This window comes from Lonchura striata, chromosome 7, assembly GCF_046129695.1.
Source record: "Lonchura striata isolate bLonStr1 chromosome 7, bLonStr1.mat, whole genome shotgun sequence".
NCBI lineage: Eukaryota > Metazoa > Chordata > Aves > Passeriformes > Estrildidae > Lonchura > Lonchura striata.
In genome coordinates, this window is record NC_134609.1 from 13,783,298 (window position 1) to 13,802,011 (window position 18,714).

The 18,714-nt window shown below is 45.8% G+C and overlaps 1 protein-coding gene across 8 annotated transcripts in view; it reads right to left on the reverse strand.

Annotated features, from left to right (window-relative positions):
- Positions 1-17,669, reverse strand: part of PAX2 (paired box 2) — an 82,776-nt gene extending 65,107 nt beyond the window's left edge. For 5 of the 8 annotated variants that reach the window (XM_021547981.3, XM_021547990.2, XM_031505241.2 and 2 more), the window contains exons 1-3: positions 17,548-17,669; positions 13,616-13,784; positions 12,100-12,297 (exon numbers count right to left, since the gene is read on the reverse strand). In XM_021547981.3, the coding sequence (XP_021403656.1) occupies positions 12,100-12,297; positions 13,616-13,784; positions 17,548-17,590 (410 nt within the window). In that variant the 5' untranslated portion in view covers positions 17,591-17,669. The remainder of the gene's footprint in view (positions 1-12,099; positions 12,298-13,615; positions 13,785-17,547) is intronic. The other 3 variants (XM_021547997.2, XM_031505242.2, XM_021547957.2) reach the window with 1 other exon arrangement.
- Between the last annotated feature and the right edge of the window lie 1,045 nt (positions 17,670-18,714).

Consider the following 18,714-nt stretch of genomic DNA (forward strand, 5'->3'; position numbering starts at 1 on the left):
ATCCCTTGAGGAATGATGTCCCTTCCTTATCTTATCAGATTCTCTTCACTCTTCAATTATAGTCTGTTGAAATTGGCCTCTTAACCCAAACAAGATAACCTGGGTAATGAGGAAAAGAGTGCAAGGGGAGGGGAGAGAAGAGAAGGGCAGAGTCCAGTGCATTAAACTATAGCTATAATTAGAAATATCTCCTTTTGTGTAATCTCCTCTGCCCCCACTATCCCCAGGTATCCTCTTCTTGCATCATGTATCAGGTGGACTACCACATATCCACTCCCTGACAAATGTATCATGCCATACATGCCCCTCGTTCCCTTGGTACCACAAGAGGCACATGACCCTACATTTGTGCATGACATTTTCTTTTATAGATGTATTTACCCTGTCATATACCTTTTGTGTTCACACATTTCTTTGTCATACACACGCTTCCGCACGTGTTTGTGTTATTTGACGCTGCTCATCTCACCAACTGTGTTTCCTCTGCACTTTGGTGGTATGGCTCCCACAGCACTTTATCCCCACATCTGTCCAAAAGAACTGCTGGTGAAGATATGAGCACTGTTAGGACTCTCCCCTGCATCTGCTTAGAGCCATAGCTCATCAGTGCATGTAGAAGACTCCCTGGCCATCAGGAAGCAGTGGCACAGAATTCGGGGCAGAGTCCCACGTATTGCTGTGCCTTTGCTTACCACTGTGACTCCCTGCATGTAACTGCAGAGTTGCGACGTTGTTTCCATGGATAAGACTATTCTTAGTTCTTACACAGACCAATAATACCTACTTGCTAAAAGTCTATACTCCCAGCAGGACTTGTTGCCCTAGTGATATGCCCAATGCTCCTCCTTGTACACATGTCGTGGGGTATAGGGCATGTCTCGCCCAAATATCCATTACAGAGAAGATTGTCTAGTGGAACAATAGAGACTCAAAGGTTTATCTGCACAAAGGCACCCAGGTTTCCATGCTCAAATTACTTCAGTGTGCACAGAGTGATCCTGGAGCATATTCAAGAGGTGCAGAAAGTGCTTTCATTTTGGAAGGTGGTGCTCTCAATAGTACTAAGGCTTCAATTTACAGGGCTGGCATCCTCCTCATGCATGCGTGTTTCAAAAGACTGTGTTCCCCAGGATCACTTTATCCCTTGTCTTTCACTATGCCAGGGGCATTTCCTTGTACACTTCCACCTGAAATGGGTCACACTCCTTTCTATTTCATGTCACTCTGTGCCACCAGCTCTCCCGGTTTTGTCTGTGGGGCATGAAGAGCAGTAGGTATGCCATAGGTGTGTATTTTTCTTTAAATATTTGCAGGTCACAAAAACTCATGTAAACTGCAAAGGAGGTTTAGAATCATGGCATTCATCTTTTTACAAATTTGTTTGTGCTTTCTCATGTGCAAGCATACAAACTCATCCATGCAGTTCCTCCCTGCTCTCCAGCCTGCACCCCTCACAAGAATCTACATGCAGCCAGACCCACTTACTCTTTCCCCATCTTGTCTGCTTGATGCTCACAGACCCTAAACTCAGGCACACGTGTAGCCTGAAATTGTTAAAACCACATAAGGGAGTTGGATGTTTATACTGAATAATTTGGCATCTTATTTGGCACAGTGGCCCAAATGCCTTCAGGAAAGCCACAGCAGGTCTGATTTTGGCAGTGTGCAATTCAAATCTGCTTTAGCCTTTCACTCCATCCTTATCTCTTGCCCTTTCCTTATCCAACACGACCCAACCATGCTGTCTTCCTATTCCAGACACTTTATGTTGTAGCTCATCTGTCAGAATCAGCACTACAAATATTGTCTCTTTTAAACTCTAAATTTTCTTTTTGTTCCATAGAGAAAGGGAATTTGGGACATTGTACATTTTCCACTCTGCCTCTACTTAGACTGCCTTGCCACATTAGTACATAGTGTATCCCTGAAATACACTCCCCCATGCACTTGGTTTGCAAACATGATATCCTTTTCTTCAGAAATATTATTCCTCCATTTTCTCTTCTCTTATACATCTCCTACATTCACATTGATTTTATAAATGAATATATGTATTTATGCATGTGAAATTTATGTATAAATGTTTAATTTTTCAAGTTCAAAAGTCTGCAGTTAAACAACCAAGAAGTGGCCTAAATTTAGGCAAGTATTAACAGCAGGCACTATTACCTAGCTACATTGTGCTGTGGTCTTTCTTTGTAGAGGCAGATGACCAAAACTTGTTCTTAAAAGAATTTTTAGAGAAATATGGGTATATTGAAAGGCAGTAATCCCTTTAAGAAGAGCCCAAATCTTAGTGCTCAAAGAATCTAGTGCAATTTTAAAGCGAGCACTTGAAAGTGGGCAGTGGAGTAATGAGGTTGCTGTAGTATTTTGGCCCAGCTTGAAGCAAATGAGGATTGATTTTGGGAATCAAAGGGCTGTGATATTATTCCTTCCTGACCAATGAAATGAGTGTTCTTTTTGTTGCCAGAACTATGCAAACTGCCCTGGAACTAGAGGTGGTACACGGCATCCTGTCTGACAGATACGTGAGGGTTTCTTTTGTGACTTTGTTGTCTGGTTATAGTCTCTGCTTTTCCTTGTGTAAATTAGCAAAAACAGACATCAGTCTGCTTGAAAACATGGGTAGCACCCTTATCAACTGAAATACAGTGATGGGCATTTTGAGCAGAGCTGATCACTAATCTTGAAGCAATTTGTCTTCCAAGCATAGATGGCTGTTTAACCCTTATGCCTTGGACCCATAAGAGAGGGAAGAATTCTTACCTTGGAAGGAGGAGGATCTGTTGAAAATGGAGCTAAACATAGGAATAGTAAATTTTCCCCCAGGAGAGGCAAACTCCATCCTACCTGTGTATGTGTGCATGTGTTAGGAAATTGTAGAAGCCTGGGGAACAATATGCTGTACAGGTTTTAGAAATGCTACAGGAACTGCAGAGCTAGGGTATGACAAAAGCAAGGAATGTCCTATTTCTATTTTTCATAGAGGCAGAGACAAGCCATCAGAATCTCCCTTCCCGAATTAACAGTGAGGTTTGGGTAAATGGTTCATATTCCATTTTCTTCCATTTTCTGGGAAGTGTATCTGGGTACACACAGTCTGTTAGCTCAGGCTTTTGGCACATCACTCTTCCTTCTCTCTGTCAAAACTAGTACACACATAAATCCCAAGCCAGACAAAGGACAAAGGAATATCCTTCCCTGACTGCATCAAACTCCTGAATATGCTTCCTTTTGCATACCAGCATTTTGTGTCACCATCTACGAGCCTGCTCAGATACATGTGTTCTCTACCATATACCAGTATGTAGGATCCAACCAACAGGCACGTTTTCCCAAAGGTACTTATCTGCCTTGCACTTAAGAGTGCCTATGTAAATGTCCTGTATAAAAAAATGCAGTATAGTTCAGCTTTTTTGTTCCCCATACCCACCTCTGAACACATAAATTTTTCAAATCTGCCTGCATACTATATACTAATGTACCCTCTACACTCCTTCTATATCATTGCTCCTCCTCAGTGTCTGTATGGACAGACATATTCTCTCCATATGTCTCAAACATTTCATGCATATATCCTGTAATTCTTCATACCTGAACCACAGCTATTCCTTTCCTATGGCTCCAGGATTGAACTATTGTGTTGTCCATTTCCCAGTGACAAGGGGTCTAGTTACAGGGTTATTGATTAGTTTTCATGCAGACAGATGGATCTGCCTTTGGTCTCCCCACCAAAATCCACCTCTGTATGGGCTGATTGTCACTGCTCCAGGGATAGGATTTCACCAGGAGACCACCCTCCATGCAAACATCCTTCACCCAGGCCACGGATGGTAATAAATGGAGTCAGGCTGAGCCATAATAAAAGCAATTGAGTGGGTTACCTGTGCAGACATGAGATTTATACCTCCTCATATTTGATGTGATTGTTTTATTGAGTTCTCAGTGCAGTTAGGATGCCATTTATTTATTTATTTATATGCCTACTTATCATGAAAGAGGGGGGAGGCTCTTTCAGCATGGCCGATGTTCAGCCTCCGTCTTGTCAAATATGAGCCCGTAGAAAAGGACTCTTCAGTTTTGCGCTGCTTTTTACCTAGACTTGGACTTGATGAGTGAGCCCTTCCCACATATCTCATTTCTTATGACAGACAAAGATGTTTGTTTCAGGACCCCTGAAACCTTGAGGAGTGTCTGAATTATGAGCCTAGTAGAAGCTAAGGGGCTGGTGTAAACCAAGACGTGTATATACTGATTTTCTAAAAGTGCCTCTTGAAAGAAATTCCTATTTACACTGTGCCTGTTTTGGACAATGGTTTGTGATCTATGCACAGAGCCTCTTTATGCTATTGTAGTAGAAATAGTAAACACTGGCATTTCTTCTAATTTTGTGATTACATGTAAGCATTGAGAAATATTAGCAGGTGTAAACTGATTGGAAATTAATATTTGTAAGTGCACCCTGAGGAGTTTGGAAACCACGATATTAGATTTGTGATTTTCAGCTGGATAGGCAGCCATGTAAGTGCTGAAAAACCAGCTCTCAGTTACTGGCAATAAAGAAAACTGGAGGCTACCACTGAATATCATAGTGTCTAGTATTTCATCACAAGCCTAACCATGGTTTCTTGGGTTTTCCAGCTCCTCTAGTCAAGTGGTAGCATGAGAACTTCTGTTCTCATTTAAGAAAGTATGTTGCCAGTGCTTGCGGGGGCTTGAAAAGGGACCTGTCAGCTCTCAGAAGACTCAAAGGACTGCATTGTTAAGATGTTTTTAAAGATGTTTAATAGGAGTCAGATATCCAAATCCCCTTTAAAATTTAGGGTAGAAAATAGAAAACAAGTGAAAGCAAACCTACATTGTATCACAAGTGGTCATGATTCTTATGCCAATTACACAGTTAAGCTCTACCTTGGCATTTTTAAACAGTTGGGACTGAAAAATATGGCAATAGGCTCCAATAGGTTAATTTGAATTACAGTGGGGAAAATGCTCATTCCTGTTAGTCTCAGTTTAAAAAAATAATAATTTTGGAGAAGAACTCAAACCTTTCTGATGCTTTCATGAGTAGTAATCATTGTTAGAGCCATCTACACACAGATGGGATTCCCTAAACCCCGAGTGAGCTATGTGGATGTCAGACCAATGGTAAATGCTTTTAGAAGTCTCTAGCTTATTCATAGAGACCAACAACAAAAGTATGATGTCTAAATATTTTTCTGATTTTAAGTGGGGAGCTTAAATTCCATTTGAATTTCACTATGCCTTAATTAAGGACAATGAAATCTAAGTGCAGCTCAGGCTTGTTCAATTGTTTTGAAGTCATGTAGTTATTCAAGTAAAATAAACATCTTTTGTTTAAATAAGCTTTGGGGTTAGAGATGGGAGTTTTCTGATATTTGTTATATGTCTGAAAACATGACTTAGTTTTGTATGTACCATGTCATCATATCATAAAAAGTCCAGCCAGCTTGCTAGACCATTATCTGTCTCTTTAGCCAACACAAGATTATTTCTTATTATATATTTGCTTGTTATTAATGCCATCTACTTATATATATTCCAAGAAATCAGGAATTCCTATGGTATGCAATTCCATGTTTTAATGGACCTCCCTATCAGAGGATACCTTCTGCTACCGTTTAAATGTTTCCTTTCTTATTTCCCTCCCTTCATTCCTGCCTATAGTGCTTTGTTTAAACGTGAATAATTCCTTTCCTGTTGGAAGGACTGTGCTCTTCAGATCACTATATTGTTCTCATTCCTTCGTCATTTCTTGGCCAAGCCACTTATATTTTCTCCTCTTTTCTCCCAAAGTCAAATGAGTTTTTTTCACATAATACTGATTCTGGTAAGTGAGGTTTAGCTCCATAAGACTCACTCGCCCAGCACGGAACTGCAGCTACCTCTGTGGCAGAATGCAGCAATAATTCAGTAGTTGTAAAACCTTGAAAATATTTAACCACAGGCAAAAAATCAAGCTTTTTATGTGATAAAGGGGTTCTGATACGGTTCTGAACTTCAAGGTTCACAGAACAGGGAGTTCAAAACTTCCCAGGCACAACCAATTCTACTTGCTGACTGGCTCTGTTGAGCTAATATCTCTGCAATATGAAAATTAGAAAAATGCGGCTAGCTTATTGTACTTCCCCCATACAACCTTCCAATGGCCAGATACGATGAATAAGACAAAGAGAAATGCTATGAGCATTCATTTACTCTTTCATCTGCAGTAACATTGTCTGTAACCTCTGCTTTATGAGCCTGTCCTTTATTTGCAATGATAAAAAGAAGATAATACCAGGTTTGTGTCTGATGGAAAGGAGTCTGAATTTAAAGGAGTATATTCCCTGCAATGAAGCCCTGTGTGACCCGATTACATTCTTTGCTCAGCTGAAAGCAGCTGGCAGTAGAAGTCTTGCACCTTGAGAGCATGCCCTGATGCCGGAAACCACATAGGAACCTTAGACTCAGCATCAGCTGGGAGAGAGGATTCCTGCTAGAATCCCAAGTTTCTTCTGTGCACTCCATGAAATGCCAGTTTACAAGTCTTGGTTATCTCCACTGAGTAGCATTGGATGAGTTTTCTTCACCCCTCCCTCACACCAAAACAATGTCAGACAGAGGCAAATCCAGTCTATATGACAAGTCAAATATTTGGTGTCTATATTGAGAAAATTGACTTGTGCCTACTAAATACTAGCAGTGGTGATAGGTTTGTGTGACATGCACACCCACACACACGCTTGCAGGTTAAAATTCGGGCAGTTCACCCCAAGTTCACTGCAGACAATGCAGTTGTCACTGCTTTTGATCACTATGAACAAGCTGCCATTAGAGATACTCTGTACTCTTCCAGCTTCTCCCTAGACCTGTCTTCCAAGAATTCTAGATTTGTTCAGGGGGGTGGAAAAACAAGAAGAGGTTCACAGTGACTTTGGCTGGGATGTCCTTTGGGGAATTCTCAAGTGCTGCTGGTGAGCGAGGGTGGCTCAGAAAGCTCTGGTTGCATAATACTGATTTCTTCTGCATATAACACAGCCCCTGCCCTAATGCGCCTGCTTCTTGCCAGACAATTGTTTGTCTTGAAATGTTACATTTACCTCAACTGCATGAGCTAAAGCCTCAGCTGATGTAAAACAACCCAGCTCCAGTTTTGAACTTTTTATCATTATATGTTGAACTCAATGGAAATTTTTAGTGAAAGGTCACAGAGTTTTACAAAAATAACTAAAAGCTGTTATTTTCATTTTACAGATGTCAAAACAGCATTCTAAGGAGTTTGTGTGAACCTGCTTAAGATATGTTAGGAAATTAATGTCAGAATTGTTAAGAGAAATCTTATATTCGAATATGCTATTCTTTGCTCTAAACTACAGGCCAGCCTGCAGCCACTGAAATTGGCCATATGCTCAATAATATTTCAATGTACAAGTATATTTCACTGGTCCTTATAATACACGTCAATGAATGTGTCTTTCCATATGTATTCTAAAAGCACATAATTACTGGAGACTTTAACTAGGCATCATTAGTCAATTGCTATGTTGTGAAAATGGAAACATCTCCCTAAACCATATGCTTAACACTAGAAATTAATGGATACCCAATACCTAAGAGAAGATCGAAAAAACATCCAGCAGTTTGACTGAGATAATATATCCACTAAACTCTTTTCTCTGCCATGGGGTATTAGTTAAGTCTGTTCTCAGGAACTCAGGGTCAAAAATGAATCCAGAAGACTGACTGAACTCTGAAATGCTTTACCTTTGGCATGCATTGGCTAAGAACTAACTGGGAGCTCCCAGTACTGAACCTGGCTATCCAAGAACTGGGATAGAGGTACAAATCAGGGGGAGGCTGTTTTGCTTTGCCTTTCTGGATCTCATTCATTAATCCAAAATTATTCATTAATTTAAGGGAAGCAGGAAATAGTGCTTAAGCAACAATTGCATAACTTAGAGTACCATGAAAGTATGTCCGTGACGTGCTCCCTCTTGTTCCTACTAACATACACTAATTCAGATCTCTCTCAGATGATTATCATCTCATGAAACCTGTGTTCTCAGGTGAACTATATGTTCTCTTAAACAAAAGAAAAGTTCTGACTAGCATCTGCCTCCAAGTTCATTTTTAGGAGACTGCCACAAGGAGCATCTAAATTTAGCAGTGTCTAAATCCACTTGAAACAGTCTAACCTGAAATGACCAAAAATAACTGGTTTATAGTTACATGATAGATGGAAAAGTTTGGGCTGGCAGAGTGTTCAAGAAGCAAGGTGCTCAAGTGATTTAAAGAATTAATTGCTTACCAAAGAATTAACATCTTCTGTCACTTGGCTGCTTCTCAATTACATGCACTGTGTATATGTGTATGAGTTTATATATATATACGTTTGTTTGTATGTATGTATATGTGTATACCTATACATACACAATTGGTTTATACTGCACTGTACTTAATGTATTGACGTACTAAAGTGCTTAGGTACTGAAGTACTAAAGTACTGAAGCAGGAACAGGAAAGCTGTTAGCGCAGAGATAACTGATCTCGATCCTGTCATTTCTGGTGCACTTTGCTTATTAACTCATATACTCTCTGGACTTTTCCCATAATTAAAAGAAATCTACTGCATAGCAGAAGACTTCAGTATTTTTTCCTGAATCTTGACAGGGCAGTTAAGTCATGTTTTTTCGCTAGAACTTATATCTACCCTTTGTCTGCATGACTTTGGAATGAAAAAGTTCCTGATAAAACTCAGAACTAAATAACATTCTGTCCCACATGTGTCCTGCCATTCTCAGTGCAATAGTGACAGACCAGTGCAAAGTAGACACACAGAATTAAAAAAATAATTTTAAAAAAATTAAAGTGTTTAAGGGAGACTTTTAGAACTGAATTGAAACTGTTGTTTTGCAGTCTCTCACCCAAAGACCTTTACTAATCTTAGACTAATTCTCAGAAATAAAATAAAAGGTAATTAATACATTTTCAAAAAATCTTATAATAAACAAAAGTAATTTTTTTTCTGTGTACAAGGACATCTCCATTTTGAAGCACAGTATTCACAGTCTATCTAGGGATATAGGTAACTTCTTTTTCTGTAAATGCCTTGCTAATTGCCTCAAGGTGTTAAAACAGTCCTGGATGTAGTTCTAACTGTTCTAGACACTGAGTAAAACCAGATTTTGCATTGGAAACTCCACATTTTGTATAAGAAGACAGATATTTATTGATGGCTAGGTTTTAAAATTATCATCTCTCGGAAGCTGCTCAGAGACTTAGTGTTAGATTAACTCCAATTTGTGATTGGTGATCAGAGAGATGACAATTTACTGCAGGTAAGGGATTTGCTGTTACAAAGAAACTGTCCTGATTCTCTATGTGAATTTTTACAATGAGGGAGAGAAAAATGTATATTTAAATTGTGAGCTTCTTTGTGTTTTGTGAGTTCTGTGAGCTGGAGTCATGAAAGTCACTGGAGTGATGAAGTTCACGCTACTCTCCACAGCACTAGGATTGGGCCCTAATATACTCAATATTTCCTATTTCACTGTAATTTTTTCCCAGTTCACTGGCCTGTTCTTGTCTAGGACAGACTTGCAAATTTTATGACCTGTGTTATGGGCTCACCTCCTCACAGATGTGAGTTTTGGGGAGCTTCATACAAAGGTGAACAGTGGGAAGTTTGGTCTGAATTTTTAAAAGGAATGGTGAAATACTAAATTTATGAAGCTAAAATGCTCTTGAGCCTTGGAGACTACACACTTAAATACCGGTGCCATGGTGGGTCACATCTGATCCTCCCTAGTATAATAATACTTAGCAGCTATGAAACACTTGTCCTCAAAATATTTTATAAGCCAAATCTAACTGGCATCTGTTTCCACCTCCTTCTGGGAAAAATTAATTTTCATTTCCAATGTGGAGAAACTGAGGTACAAAACTCCCAAAACCCTGCCGCAGGTAGGGTAGGATAGGGTAGCATAGTGGGAGCCAAATCTGGTGCTCAGCTTTCTTCCTGGGACATCACAACCCAGAGGTGAGGCACTGGGTCCAGCAAGCATTAGACTGAGATTCCAGTGACTTTTGGATGCTGAGATCCCTTCAGCTAGCTGCGGTATAAATATATGTTGGGTCTGTACATGCTATTTCTCCAAAGAGCCTACGGCCATTCCTCTGGACCTCCATACACCAGCTCAGTTCCTTACAGGGATAGCTGTCTGTCCTTCCACAGCTGCCTTTGTAAGGTGTCTGAATGTCAAGCTGTTATTATTTCAATACCTGACTGAAAGAGTAACAGAGACCTGGAGGTTTTTTAGGAGGGTGTATAATTAGCCGATCAGTATTATGTTACCCTGTTCATAACTTAATAACCATTTTAATACAGATGGCACACACAGGGATAATTTCCTAGGGTAGCCTAGCAGTATATTACAGAGACAGTGTGTCTGAGGGAATCTTTCTTAGCCAAGGTACATTCCACTAGCTAATTCTACCTGCTGTTTTCAAGATGATTTGGGATAATTCCATATCATTTGCAAAATATTAAAACCCATTTATATAGGATGCCAGATTTAGAAATACACAGTCTGAGTTATTAGACATATTTTGATAGATCTGCCATGAAAAGTGCAAGACAAAAAAATACCACTGTGTTTTCCTTGCTATTTGTTTTTTTACTTTCCTTGCTATAAATACACTGGGTTTTGGGGTTTTTTTTTACTCTGGCTAAATTTGTTATATATTAAAAAGGCCGATTTGTGCATTTTATCTATGTAGACACTACAAAAGCCTGCATGTTTATTTACACATACGCTGTGTATATTTATTTGGAAAGGAAGAGCCATACATTTGGAATTGCATTCAAAATTTCATATATTTTTACTCTCTCGGTGAGGTATATCATGCCTATATGTGTACCTTTTGCAAATATCTTTGCATTACTCTGTTTCTAGAGGTTGTATTTCTGTGGGCACAGTCAGGGTATCTGTACATACATAACACTAAAACGCTGTAATTACTGTTACTGTGTGCACAAGAGTGTTGTGTTGCCAAAGTGTGAAGATCTGATGTACGCTGTGTTTGAACGTGCAGGCATGTGAGCAGTCTGAGCGCTTTGACGTCTGTCAGTTCTTGATTACACCTATTCCTTTTTCTCCTGCATCGACCCTGGTTTTTTGCCTGTCATATAGTTATTTTTGTCACCTCAAACCTGAGACTAAATCTGAGTCCCTCCATCGACAAGATCAACCAAATCTGCAGCCTAGCAGCCGGGGGAGGAAATGGGGGAGGCGGAGGGGGGCAAATGGTTCGCTTGTGCGAAATCGATTCGGCGGCTGCCCAGCTTTCTGCTAGAGCAGGGATCAGACCGAGTCAGGGCCACAGGGACCGCGGAGAGCAGCGCTCCCCAGCCGGGTGAAGAACTGCCCGGCAAATTTAGCCGTTCCCTCAGGCTAGCGATGGGGAGAGAGCCGGGGGACTGGGTGCGAGGGAATCCTTCCTCCCGCGCTCAGCGGCTCGCGGCTCTGAGCCCGGCTTGGCAGAAGATGACGGCAGCCTTTCGCCTCAGAGTTCTGATACCCTGGCAAGGCTGGAGGTCATCCACACCCCGGTAGGGGTGTTCGAGGGACACGGGAAACCCCGGCTCCGCAGCCCGTCACCCCTCCAGCCTGAAGAGCACCCAAACCCTGCGGCAGTGCCGGGCTGCTCGGCGGGAGCTCAGCTGCTCCCGCAGCGGCGCTGCCCCGGCCCGGCGGCTCCCGGGCCGGCGGCGGGCACAAGCTGCGGCCCTGCCGCAGCGAGCCCCGGGACCGATCCGCGCACCCGCTGCTCGGGGCGGTGCTGCGGGAACGGGCAGCTGCTTTCCGTGCCGCTGCCCGGAGCTGGGCTCGGAGGTCACGGCGAGGCCAGGGAGCGCCCGCTGGACCGGACCTGGGACTGGCGGGCCATGCCTACAGGTCCCGCTGCGGGCAGGGGACCGGAGAAGGCTGGATCTACCCTGACCGAGGAAAGATTAGGCCGTCCTCGCTGTTGGAAGGGGTTTTATTGGGCCGTAAAGATGCGATGGGCCGCGAGCTGCGGGGCTGCTCTTACCTGTTTATGGAAGAGACGCTGGGGACTGTGTCGTTGTCGCAGATGCCCTCGGCCAATAACCTGTCCCGGATCTCCCAGGCGAACATTGTCGGGTTTTGTCTCTTGTACTCGGCGATTTTATCCACTACTTTGGGGGTGGCCACTTTGGGTTTGGAGCCTCCGATCACGCCGGGTTTGATGCTTCCCGTCTCGTAATACCTGCACAAAAGACGGTCAGTGGCCTGCCGTTCTTGAGCACCCAGAGCCCCACTGGCCTCAGAGCACCCCGCGGACCCCTGCCCCGTGCCCCACCTCGGCTTCGGCCCGCGGGTACGCGGCCTCGGGCCGTGGCCGCTCGGGCGCTGCATATCGCCGCTCCGCGAGGCGCCAGGCGGCATGACCTGGGGCTAAGGCAATCCCTTCCTATCTCTAGGGCTCGCTCTCTCTCTCTTTTTCTTTTTTTTTTTTTTTTTGGTTTGGTTTTGATTTTTCCTTTTTTTTTTTTTTTTTTTTTTTGTTGTTTTTTTTTGTGTGTGTGTGTGTGTGTGTGTGTGTGTGTGCGTGTATGTATTTATGTGTGCTAGAAGCGAGGGGCGCTGCCTCCCCCTTACCCCGTTTTACACGCACACACTTCTTTCAGACCCTGGGGTCGGAAAATGAAACAGAAACCCTCTCCCCGATGCAGCCGCCCGGAGGTGAAGCCCGCCGAACGCGGGATCGGGCCGGGCGGCCGGGAACGGGCAGTGGTGGGCTCGCACTCCCCAGCCTGGGTCTCCCCGCCGGCCGCTCCCGAACCGGGGCCGGGCTGCGAGTGCAGGAGCACGGTTTATCCCGGCCCCGGGGTCCCTCTAAAGCGGGCGTTCGTGCAGGACAGCGCCAGCCCGCTCCCCGCTGTCCATGAGCTCTGCTGCCGGCAGCGTTTCCGTCCCGGCCCTCGCCGGGCACGGCAGCGCGCGGAGCGCCCGCACCGGCGGCCGGGGCGCTGCCGCCTGCTCACACCGCGCCGCTCCCGAGCGGCCGGCCCAGGGCCCCGGGTCTCCCTGAGTGCCCCTAGGGATATTGCACACCTCATTTGGCGATGATCGGTTACCGCGGGCATTTATTTATTTATTTGCCCCGTTGTTTGTTTATTTACCCGTGTATTTGGTAAGGCTGCTTACGGCTTGTTGTGAGTTAGGATTTTTTTTTTTTTTCCCAGCTGGACTGGGGATTTGTGATAGTTCTTTCGGTTTTTTTCTCCCGTCCCTTCTCTTTCCCGCCCTCCCACCCACTCTTCTCAAATTATTTTGTCTTCCCAGGAGTTTTCTAACACCGCCGGTGAGGGAAGGGGGGAGGCGGGGGAGAAATACGTCCTTGCCAGCTGGAGGAGGGGGTTCTGCTCAGCCGCAGGCTCCCACTGTGCGAAGGTGCCGGGGCCGCTCAGGGTCGTGGCGGGGAGAGCCCGGTGCCACGGGAAGGGCGGAAGGTCATACTGGAGCGGGGAAGGGGTGCAACGTTGCAGTCTCAGGGGAGGGAAAGAAGCTGCCTCTTTCCTTACCTGCCCAAGATCTTGCTGACACAACCGTGGCTGACCCGCAGCTGCCTGGAAATGTCACAGGGTCGCACCCCCTGGTGAGCCAGCTCCACTATCCTTTGTCTCACCACGTCAGGTAGGGGCCTGCCGTTCACAAACACCCCCCCGAGCTGGTTCACACCCCCGTGCCCTGCTGGGGAAAGAGAAATAAAAAAAAACACAACAACCCACGCACACCAGAAACACACCGTTAGTCGTGGATTCTTTACCACTCGTACTGCAAATTCTCCAGTCATTACAGATGGATGGAGATGATGGCGGGGGGTCGAGAGTGGGGAGCAGGACGTGGGGAAGCAAGACAAGATAGACAGGGAGAAGCAGAGAAAGAAGGAGCTAAAATCAGGGAGAATGAGAAAATGAGATAAATAGAGAAAAAGAAAGAAAGAAAGAAAGAAAGAAAGAAAGAAAGAAAGAAAGAAAGAAAGAAAGAAAGAAAGAAAGAAAGAAAGAAAGAAAGAAAGAAAGAAAGAAAGAAAGAAAGAAAGAAAGAAAGAAAGAAAGAAAGAAAGAAAGAAAGAAAGAAAGAGAAGGAAAGATGGAAAGGGAAGGGAGAATGAATTTTCCCGAGACTGGAGGAAGACTGTTCTCCACCTTCCCGTATGCCGCCCTCCCTCCCCAAGCCGCTTTCCTCCTGCGGTCCCGATCGGGATGCCGGAGCGGTGGATTCTCACGGCCATTGTGATGGGCCGAATATGGAAACAGCGCCCGCGCCCGCTTCTCTCCCCAGAGCCAGGGCAGCGATGCACTCCCAAACTCCAGAGCTCGACCTCTTAGAGGCTCCGGGCGGACTCTGCCGCAGTCCCCCTTCTCTTTACTCCTGGGCTTTTTCTCTCATTTTCTTTGCAGGATTTTCTATCACGTTGTCAATTACAGTTCCTCGCGAACTCCGCCCTCCCCTCACCCCGCGGCATGTCCCCCATACAAGCAGTCCTATTCCGTTATTTTGGGATGCGAGTTGAAAGGACTCACAGAGAAAAACAGAAAAGAAAAAAAATTGGAGGGGGAGTGAGAGAATATTTTGAGTTCCACAGCTGGTGTTCCTTTACAGACAAACCCTCTCTCTCATTAGCTTTCGGTCTTTACAGGGAAAAAAAAATCCAGAAAAAAAAATAACAGAGTCGTACTCTTCCGGGTTTGTTTTGGCTTTTTTTTCCCCCACCATACAAATCTAATTCAGGGAGAATTTTAATTCTCCGTTTTCTTCTCTCCTCCTCTTTCCAGGCAGAAACCTGCTCTCTCTCAGATATGACTGCTAGGATCGCATTTTTTCTCCCGATCTGTCTTTCTCCATTTCTAGCAATAACTTGGGGGGGAAAAAAAATAAGTATGCACCTGCTCAGCGTGGACATGAGAAACGGAGTGACGGGGATAAAGGGAAATATCTCCTTTTGGGACGTAATGAGGCAGTTGGTCGTGAATGGAACGTCTACGTTAGAGCCGAGGGCAGCTCGCCGTTGCCAGGGCATGGGAGATGCCCGCTCGCAGGCGGTGCAGCTTCGCTGGCGCTGCTACCTGAGCGTCTCTGTCTCCGGAATATCCAGCTGATATAGCTGTAGCGTGCACTCTGTATTAAAGCTTTCCTTTCACACAACCCTAACCTCCTGTATTTCCCTCGCCAAGAGATCTTAGTTCGTTTTGCAGTTTGCTGAAAAATGATCTGTTTGTATTTTCGTTGAGGTTTTTTTCTCTCCTGCTTCTGACACTGACTTATTGGCTCTGAACTTAGTGGAAACTCTCATTGCCCTGCGATCGATCCAAGTCCTTTCGCACAAATAGAGTTTTTCCCATCTCCCCCACCCCTTCAGTAACACCTTCACACATCCCCTCCCAGCCCGATCGGCCGGGGCGCCGGCTAGCTTTCCCGTCGTTCCCCGCTGAACCGGAGTTATGTTTGCATTCTTTTGTTAGTCTTTTTAAAAACATATTTAGGGATTTAGAGAGCACGGGAGATATTTATCTTCTTCCACTAAAACCCGCGGGTATATATTGTGTTCTTCCTCCATTTGTTCAGAACCCCTTTGCACATGTTGCCTCTAAAGTTACAAGATAGCAATTTCTTCGGCAACTCCATGATAAATAATTCAAAGCACCTATTATAACTCGCATTACAAAGTATTAAAGGGCAACAGATGCAAAAAGATTAAAAATTAATAATTCAAATTATTGCAGTCCGGATATTTTTCACACGAGTTTGTTTTGTTCTGCCCCGTGGTTTTCTAAGATTCTTTCTATCAGAGCAGCCAGATATTTACGTGTATTTATCTGCATGTAAGTGCCGGCATCTGTATTTGCACAGACAGTGCCGCTGTCGTACCGATCGTGTCTGCTGTCTGTGTGTCAGGAGCCTGTGCCGGCATCTGTTTAAATTGCTTAATAATATTCAGGTCTGTAGCTCTAGAAATACACTTTAGGAAACGAATCTTATGTTAGTGGGGTCTTTTTGTTTTGTTTAGATTTGGTGTTCTTTTGGGTTTTTTTTCCCCTAATCGGAAGCCAAAAATCGGTCAGGAATCTCCCTGGATTTTTTTAAAAACAAGCTACAGTGAAATGCCTCTTTCGTCTGCTGACATGTTTCGGATCGTACTGGAACCGGAATTACTGACATCGCGTCTGGAAACATATCGCACTGCTGAAAACTAAAAATAATGTCTAAAGCAGGGAGTGTTTGCTGTTAAAGCTCCCTGGAAATCAAACCTCACATTTTAAGCAATGTATTCTGGAAATCAGTTATTAGGAAACAGGCAGTTACTTACACCCTCGTTTGGGGATTTAATCGTGGTTTGTATTTCTGCCCCTTCCTTCTGAAGGCAAAATCGGGATTTTTTTAAAGTTCAAGCATTTCCATTTTTTATCTTTTCGATTTGTGTTTTATGCAGCGGGCAGGGCGTGTCCTCAAAAGTTTCGGTGTCAAAAGTTACAAATTGCTCTTAATTATTCATTTCCTGACTCAACATACTCTCAATCACGGTTTTCTATTTGTATTTTTTCTTCTTCAATTTAAATCTCGAAATTATTTTCTCTCCTGAGATTTAATTAAACTCACTGGAAATTCCTTGTTACTGTCCCTGGTAAAGGAGGCTTTTCACGTTCCTTCTTCCCCCTTTTAAGAAAGTCTTTTAAAATTGAAAATGTAGCACGAATGCCCTTTCCTCTGTACCAGGAATGTATTTAAAATTCACACCGGGTATCTGGTAAATAAACCAGGAGGGATCATGACTTCTTGGGAGCCTCCAAAGCCACCTCATCTCCCTACCATACAATTGTCCTATTTTTCCCGCAGTCCAACCTTTCGCCAAACGAAAACGACTCACAGCCAGCCGCCGACTAAACCCGCCATTAATTCGAAACTGGCATCTTCCCTCTCTGCCACCGAAATCCGAAATCAAAGCAAACAGCATCGCATCGCGGGGAAATCTGGGGGGTCAAAGCCGAGGAGCTTTGCGGGGAGTCCCGGCCCGGCTGGGCACAGACAGGGAAAGGGCCCGTCCCGGGGGCTGACACGAGTCAGAATAAACTCTTGTTGTCTGAGGGGAGATGGAGAAAGTGTATTTGTGGAGCATGGCTCTGGTTCGGAGGGGCTTTCCTTCGCGTGCTCGGGGCACGCAGCGCAGGCACAGCTGCTCTCGGTCCCTGCCCTCGGACTGGGGGTCCTGGCCCCCGCCCCGGTGCCGGCACGGAGCTCTGCTGCCCTCAGCTCCGGGCTGCCCGGCATCCTTGCCCTGCTGCTCGGGCCGGCAGTATTCGTCCTGCCTTCTGAACGCCTCTCTAAGCCCGGTATCGGCCAGGGAGGAAAGGTGGACCTGGAGGAGGATCAGGTGAGGAAGGATGGTTGAGGAAGGAAGAATGAAGGGATGAGAAAGGGACAGCAGCGGAAGGAGCCGGGCTCCAGTACTCACGGTGCATTGCTGAGAAGGGGTCTGCTTTGCAGTGCATATCCATGGGGAGGCAAAGGAAGGGGAAGAAATCGGCTGAAGCCGCCGTGTCGCCTCTAAAACTCAACTTCAAGACTTAGGGGAGAAAAAAAATTGAAAAAAAAAAAAAAAAAAAGGAAGAAAACAAAACAAAACAAAAAAGCACACGAGGAGAGGAGAGGAGGGGAGCGGCGGGATGCGCTGGGCCCCCGGCCCGGCGGAGCGGGCAGCGAAGTACTTTCCGGGGGGCGGGAGGGCTGCGCCGGCCTTGGGGGAGTCAGCAGAGTCCGTGGGAGCGAGGGACTGGCGGCGCCGGGGGGCAGGTGGGTGTCATGGCTGGGAGGGCTCAGAGCATCCCCGGCGGCGGGGAGGGGGTGCCGGAGCAAGGTGCGGCCGGCGGCCAGGCGGCAGAAGGCGCAGGAGGACGCGGCTCTCCCTCCTCCTCCTCCCGCGGTCCGGGGCTAGTTCATTTAAGTTCAAAGCAGAGTAGCAATCCCCGGGAAAGCGGCGAGCGGCGGGCGGGCGCGACCCCTCCTCTCGGCCGGGCGGCGGATCCGGCGCCCGGCGGACTTTCGCCCGAGGTGGGAAGTGCTTGCGAGAAGCCGGGGCCGGAGACTGGAGCCTCCGCTCCCGGTGTGTGTCTCTCTAAAAGCCGCAGCGCCCTCAGCCCCCCGCCCGCCTCCCCGGAGATGGATGACTTGTCAGACAAAGGCAATAGATTCCGACACTCTCTGATTCGCCAGCGCGCCGAGCCGAGCGCGGCCAGGAGAGGAGAGGAGAGGGGAGAGGAGAGGAGAGAGAGGAGGGCCGGGCCGGCGGCGCTCGGTGCGGGGGGGGCCGTCGCCTGCGGGACCGGCGGCGGGGGAGCCCCGGCCGCGCGCTCCGGAGCGCCCCGGGCCGTGCGTGTGCGGGGCGGCGGCGCCGCTGCCCGGCCCGCGGGAACGGACGTGAGCCCCGCTTTGTTGTCACTCGCGGCTCAGGATCCTGAACTCCCTTATTTAACACAAGCACACACGCCTTGCTAGTTTCACCTCCCTTCTCACGCTCCGCTTTTTTTTACCGGAGACTTTACCCGGGGTAAAGCGGGACAGGAGGGGGATTCGATACACATCAAGGCTTCCGTGGTGTGCGGCTTAGTGTGGGAGAAAGAAA